The sequence below is a fragment of the Babylonia areolata genome, chromosome 8, assembly GCF_041734735.1.
Source record: "Babylonia areolata isolate BAREFJ2019XMU chromosome 8, ASM4173473v1, whole genome shotgun sequence".
In the NCBI taxonomy this organism is placed as follows: Eukaryota; Metazoa; Mollusca; class Gastropoda; order Neogastropoda; family Buccinidae; genus Babylonia; species Babylonia areolata.
In genome coordinates, this window is record NC_134883.1 from 48,714,401 (window position 1) to 48,721,900 (window position 7,500).

The window sequence follows — 7,500 nt, forward strand, 5'->3', positions numbered from 1 at the left end:
GACTGACCTTGCAAGGAGTTGTCTGCGTTGCGCAGGTTGGAGTCAGACCCCGTGAAGAAATACGCCCCAGGGGCGCTCATCTGGGGGCGCTCATCAAAACTCTGGGACTGAAAACATCAACAGATGTATAGATATACATGTATGTACATAAAAAAAATCTATATGTGTGTGTGTGTGTGTGCGCATATCTCTCTCTATATATATTTATATATAAACCAACTTTTTAAAATGTGGGATGGCATCATGAACAATTCCACAATGTTCCTTTGTGGCACAAAACAGAACTAATATCTAAGCAGTGAAAACAAATCTACAATAGCTCTCTGTAGGATAACAATGTATAAATGTAGAAAGCTCCTCTGTGCATGTTCCACAGTGCTATCTATTCACACCACAACAGACTGGGGGGGTGGGGGGAGGGGAGGGGCAGGCCAGGGGGGTGAAGAGCAGGACATGGAAAAAAAAAAACCAGACACAAAGACTCAACTGTCCTATCCCCTTTCTTCATTCACTCCTTCACAGACCCCGTGCCACCACCGCTGAGTGCTTACTTAGAGCACTGGGGCCTTCAATCCCTGGGCCCTAAGTTCAACTCCTGGCTGCACCTTGCAGGGTTAAGGGTGGAGATTTTTTTTTTTTCCAATCCCCCAGGTCAACAACATACTCCTGCGTGCAGACCTGCCAGTGCCAGTGCCTGAACCCCCTTTGTGCAAGTTAAAGGGGAATAAGGGGGAGCATGTGTGGGTATCACTCTGTGCTTTTCTTTTAATTTTTTAATTTTTTTTTTTTTTTACATGTTTGCAAAGAACAATTTCATCATGAGGACATAAAAAAAAGAAGTGTAAAGTGTGACAACAGTGTTATTCTTGCCCTGATGGATCCATCCAAAACTCAGCACTTACCGTTTTCATCTTTCTCTTGGAGTGAAGAGGAAGGCCTGTAACACAACAATCACGGTGTGCATGACATGACAATGACACTCTGAGAATCACATGTGTGAGGTATCTAGACATCTGGATAACATGACATACAACTCTGTTGTCACTGAACTCGCAGAAATTTGCCTTTCGGCACTTAGCATTTAACATACACAGTGCAGCCACTTTTAAAACATGACCAACCATTCAATTATGCATCTCAGTAATTATTAACCCCCCTCTCTGCACGACAATGTGAGTGTGAGAAGTGATGGGACATAAATATATCATTTAACTTATCATAATTAATCATGAGTTTACTGACCCCCCTCTCTGCACGGCAATGTGAGTGTGAGAAGTGATGGGACATAAATATATCATTTAACTTATTATTCATCATCAGTGTACTGACCCCCTCTCTCTGCACAACGATGCCGAAGGGACATGAATAAATCATTTATTGTATCATAATCAATCATCAGCATCATTCGTGTCATCATAATTAATCATGGGTTTACCTACCCCCTCTCTGCACGATGATGTTGGTGCCAGAGCCAATGGGGCATGAATATATATTGGCATGAATACGTCATTTATTTTATCACTGTACAGGACACTGACCCCATCTCTGCATGATGATGTTGGCGTCAGAGCCGATGGGGTATAAATACATCATTTATTTTATCATAATCATCACTGTACAGGACACTGACCCCATCTCTGCATGATGATGTTGGCGTCAGAGCCGATGGGGTATAAATACATCATTTATTTTATCATAATCATCACTGTACAGGACACTGACCCCATCTCTGCATGATGATGTTGGCGTCAGAGCCGATGGGGTATAAATACATCATTTATTTTATCATAATCATCACTGTACAGGACACTGACCCCCTCTCTGCATGATGATGTTGGCGTCAGAGCCAATGGGGTATAAATACATCATTTATTTTATCATAATCATCACTGTACAGGACACTGACCCCTTCTCTGCATGATGATGCTGGCGTCAGAGCCGATGGGGTATAAATACATCATTTATTTTATCATAATCATCACTGTACAGGACACTGACCCCATCTCTGCATGATGATGTTGGCGTCAGAGCCAATGGGGTATAAATACATCATTTATTTTATCATAATCATCACTGTACAGGACACTGACCCCCTCTCTGCATGATGATGTTGGCGTCAGAGCCGATGGGGGATAAATACATCATTTATTTTATCATAATCATCACTGTACAGGACACTGACCCCCTCTCTGCATGATGATGTTGGCGTCAGAGCCGATGGGGTATAAATACATCATTTATTTTATCATAATCATCACTGTACAGGACACTGACCCCTTCTCTGCATGATGATGCTGGCGTCAGAGCCGTTGGGGGATAAACACATCATTTATCATTGTCCATCATCAATGTACTGACCCCCCTATCTGCACGATGATGTTGGCATCATAGCCAATGGGGTATAAATACATCATTTATCATTGTCCATCATTAGTGTACTGAACCCCCTCTCAGCACGATGTTGGCGTCAGAGCCCATGAGGCATGAACACATCACTTAACCCTTTCACCACCATGGCCGCATTTCGGCACCAGCTATGTAAAGCACCCATGTCACTGAAATGCAACCAGTTGATGGGCCTTTTGTGCATTAACCTAATGCTCTTAATTTTCAGTGGTAGGATTGGCCATTTTTTTCTACACATCACAGGGGAATCCCCAGCTATTCTTAGACACCATCTTTTCTGTCGTTCCTGCACAAGGTTAATTTGCACTCTAAACTGACTGGCGGTGAAAGGGTTAACTGATCATAATTTGTCATCAGTTTACTGACCCCTTCTTTGCACAATGATCTTGGCGTCAGAGCCGATGGGACACAAAGACATGATTTATTTTATCATTTCCCGGTACACTAACCCCCTCTCTGCACGACAATGCAGGTTTCAGAGCCAATGGGGCATAAATACATCAATTTAGCATAATTAATCAGGAGTTTTCTAACCCCTCTGCACGACAATGTTGGTGTAAGAACCGGGACATAAATACACATTTGATTTTTTCATCAAATATGTGGGCAGTACACTGATCCACTCTCTGCACGATGATGTTGGTGTCCGACCCGACGACGCAAGAATACATCACTAAATTTATCATAACTTATCATGAGTTTATTAACCCCCTATCTGCACGATCATGTTGGTGTCAGAGCCGAAGGGACATAAATATCTACTTTATCATTATCATCACTGTATAGTATACACTGACCCCTTCTCTGCACGATGATGTTGGTGTCAGAGCCGATGGGGCATAAATAAATGATTTTTATTTTATCATGATTAACAGTGAATATACTCACCCCCTCTCTGCACGATGATATTGGTGTCAGAGCCGATGGGGCAGTCCTTGAGGACCTGGACGATCTGGGCATGGGTCATGTGACGGACGTCGGTGTTGTTGATCTCCTGCAGAAGGTCGTTCTCCTGCAGCGTCTTGCACCGCGGCTTGTCCAGGATCTGCTTCACCTGGGGACCCACAGGCAGCACACAGCTGTGTTGTGTTGTGTTGTACCGTGTTGTGTTGCGTTGCGTTGTGTTGTACCTTGTTGTGTTGTGTTGCGTTGTGTTGTACCGTGTTGTTGTACCGTGTTGTGTTGTACTGTGTTGTATTGTACTGTGTTGTATTGTACTGTGTTGTGTACCACTGTATTGTGTCGTGTTGTATTGAACTGTATTGTGCTGTACTGTGTTATATTGTACTTTGTACCGTGTTGTTGTACCGTGTTGTTGTACCGTACCGTGTTGTTGTACTGTGTTGTTACTGTGTTGTGTACCACTGTATTGTGTTGTGTACCACTGTACGTGTGTTGTACTGTATTGTGTTGTGGTGTACTGCATTGTGTTGTGTTGTGTTGTATCGTACTGTGTTGTGTTGCGTCGTACTGTACTGTGTTGTATTGTACTGTGTTTTGTTGTATTGTATTGTGTTGTACTGGGTTGTGTTGTACTGTGTTGTATTGTACTGCATTGTGTTATATTGTATTGTACTGTGTTATGTTGTATTGTGTTGTACTGTGTTGTATTGTACTGTATTGTTCTATTGTGTTGTACTGTGTTGTATTGTACTATATTGTGCTATGTTATATTGTACTGTATTGTACTGTGTTGTATTGTACTGTATTGTGCTATGTTGTATTGTACTGTATTGTGTTATATTGTTTTGTACTGTCTTGTGTTGTACAGAATTACTTTCTGTCACAGCAAGTGTCTGAAAACTGGGCTGCTCTCCCCAAGAGGGAGCATGCTGACACCGTGCAGAGCCATGCATTCCTTTCCCTGTCTGTGAGAATTTAGTCAGGAAGACAACCCTTTCGTCACCACGCTTTATTCTTATTTTTCTGTGTGCAAAGTGCATGCTGCACACACACTGTAAAGGGTACAACTTATGCACTGTGTCACCCTACCAGCAGAAAATGCTGTAACCAGTTGCGAGGCAAAAAAGCAGGCACCGACCTTCTGGCCGTAGGGGCTGTCGGCGATGGTGAAGCCGAAGCCCATGGGGCCGCGCACAATGCTGATGGCCAGGATCTCGGGCTTGCTGGTGGCGCTGACCAGGTCGGGGGGCCCGTTGCCCTGCGCCAGGGACTTGAGGTCACCGGGCATGCTGTGCTGAGAGAAGGACATGTTGGAGTTCACGTTGGCCGAGCGGGCAAGGTCTGGCAGTGACTTGAGGCTGCGGTTGGACGAGTTCAAATCTGTGCCGCCCAGCGCCGAGTGGTAGGAGGGGCCCGACTCCGACGACCCATGACCTTGACCTTCCTGGGGCAAGGTCACTGCCACGGTGGTGACGATTTCCGTGTTGGGGTCGTCAGGGTCGAAGGGCAGAGGGTACCCCCGGCAGATCTCCAAGGTGACGGTCTCCCCTGGGGGGATGGTCTGGAAGAGGCTGACCACATCCTGGTGGGTGTAGCCCAGCACGCAGGTGTTGTTGACAAACACGATCACGTCACCTGGAAACAACATAAAACACCACCTGTGAACATCAACATGTGTTGTTGACAAACATGATCATGTCAACACATAACAGGTTTTAGTCATTGTACGCCATCAGGTGTTGCTGACATCGACGTGTCATAAAGACCCAATGCACTGTTCAGGGTCATGGGAGCCAACCCAAGGTTTGTATTAAACACCGACATGAAAATGAAACCAGCCCTTGAGTGCCGTAGTACATAATCATGTACATAGCAACATCACTGATGGTATCAACAAAACAAGGGAAAGATCTCTGGAAGGCTGAATAATCACACATTCAAGGGATTTAAACATGTAAACAGAATAAACAAATGCATTGAAATCAAGGGCCAAAAAATTAAAGATACACACAGAAGGCAAATGAGTGAAATAAAATATGAATTAGTTCACACTTGAACCAAAATACAATACAATGCAAATGTACTAATACAATGCAATAAAGTAAACTGCATCTTCATCCATACGACAGAAAATAAGACTGACACAGTATTTGTATTTGTATTTCTTTTTATCACAGCAGATTTCTCTGTGTGAAATTCGGGCTGCTCTCCCCAGGGAGAGCGCGTCGCTATAATACAGCGCCACCCATTTTTTTGTATTTTTTCCTGCGTGCAGTTTCATTTGTTTTCCCTATCGAAGTGCATTTTTCTATAGAATTTTGCCAGGAAAAAACCTCTTGTTGCCGTGGGTTCTTTTACGTGCGCTAAGTGCATGCTGCACACGGGACCTCCGTTTATCATCTCATCCGAATGACTAGCGTCCAGACCACCACTCAAGGTCTAGTGGAGGGGGAGAAAATATCGGCGGCCGAGCCGTGATTCGAACCAGCACGCTCAGATTTTCTCGCTTCCTAGGTGGACACATTACCTCTAGGCCATCACTCCACAGTATGACTGAATCTCTACACTGACAATAACCTTGCAAACCCTCTCTCCCCAACCCACTCTTCTTGCTCCCACAAACTCCCCCCCTCTCCCCCAAGCCACCGGAGAAGAGCTAAGAAACCCTGACCTGTCTTGAGCTTGCCGTTGAGGAAGGCAGGTCCGTTGGGGACGACGTTCTTGATCTGCAGGAACTCCTGGTCGGCGTGGTCACCCCCGATGATGGTGAAGCCGAAGCCTCGCACGCTCTTCACCAGGGTCGTCTTGACAAACTCCCCCTGCAGCTCCCCGGGGTTCTTGGTGAAGAACGGCTTCTTCCCCTCTGTCAACAGCACCAACATCAGTCATTGTCACAGTCGTCTTTGCAAGGGTTCTTCTTTTTTCTGTCAACAACAGTCACCACAGCCAATGTCAAAGTTGTCTTTACACAGGGTTAAGAATCTTGGTGAGAAAACACCACAGCCACTGTCAAAGTCGTCTTTATTGGGCTTCATCCCCCCTGTCAACAACATGAACATCAGTCACTGTCAAAGTCGTCTTTATTGGGCTTCTTTCCCTCTGTCAACAACATGAACATCAGTCACTGTCAAAGTCGTCTTTATTGGGCTTCTTTCCCTCTGTCCACAACATGAACATCAGTCACCGTCAAAGTAGTCTTTATTGGGCTTCTTTCCCTCTGTCAACAACATGAACATCAGTCACTGTCAAAGTCGTCTTTACAGGGCTCCTTTCCCTCTGTCCACAACATGAACATCAGTCACCGTCAAAGTCGTCTTTATTGGGCTTCTTTCCCTCTGTCAACAACATGAACATCAGTCACCGTCAAAGTCGTCTTTACAGGGCTCCTTTCCCTCTGTCAACAACGTGAACATCAGTCACTGTCAAAGTCGTCTTTATTGGGCTTCATCCCCCTGTCAACAACATGAACATCAGTCACTGTCAAAGTCGTCTTTATTGGGCTTCTTTCCCTCCGTCAACAACATGAACATCAGTCACTGTCAAAGTCGTCTTTATTGGGCTTCTTTCCCTCCGTCAACAACATGAACATCAGTCACTGTCAAAGTCGTCTTTATTGGGCTTCTTTCCCTCTGTCAACAACATGAACATCAGTCACTGTCAAAGTCGTCTTTATTGGGCTTCATCCCCTCTGTCAACAACATGAACATCAGTCACTGTCAAAGTCATCTTTATTGGGCTTCATCCCCTCTGTCAACAACATGAACATCATTCACTGTCAAAGTCATCTTTATTGGGCTTCATCCCCTCTGTCAACAACATGAACATCAGTCACTGTCAAAGTCATCTTTATTGGGCTTCATCCCCCCTGTCAACAACATGAACATCAGTCACTGTCAAAGTCGTCTTTACAGGGCTCCTTTCCCTCTGTCAACAACATGAACATCAGTCACTGTCAAAGTCGTCTTTACAGGGCTCCTTTCCCTCTGTCAACAACATGAACATCAGTCACTGTCAAAGTCGTCTTTATTGGGCTTCATCCCCTCTGTCAACAACATGAACATCATTCACTGTCAAAGTCGTCTTTATTGGGCTTCATCACCCCTGTCAACAACATGAACATCAGTCACCGTCAAAGTAGTCTTTATTGGGCTTCATCCCCCCTGTCAACAACATGAACATCATTCACTGTCA

The 7,500-nt window shown here is 44.8% G+C and overlaps 1 protein-coding gene across 10 annotated transcripts in view; it reads right to left on the reverse strand.

Moving 5' to 3' along the window:
* Positions 1-7,500, reverse strand: part of LOC143284898 (membrane-associated guanylate kinase, WW and PDZ domain-containing protein 1-like) — a 155,594-nt gene that overhangs the window by 57,543 nt on the left and 90,551 nt on the right. For all 10 annotated transcript variants that reach the window (XM_076592028.1, XM_076592025.1, XM_076592027.1 and 7 more), the window contains 5 exons: positions 5,981-6,172; positions 4,448-4,944; positions 3,295-3,460; positions 903-937; positions 8-107 (listed from right to left, as the gene is read on the reverse strand). In XM_076592028.1, coding sequence (XP_076448143.1) covers positions 8-107; positions 903-937; positions 3,295-3,460; positions 4,448-4,944; positions 5,981-6,172 — 990 coding nt within the window. The remainder of the gene's footprint in view (positions 1-7; positions 108-902; positions 938-3,294; positions 3,461-4,447; positions 4,945-5,980; positions 6,173-7,500) is intronic.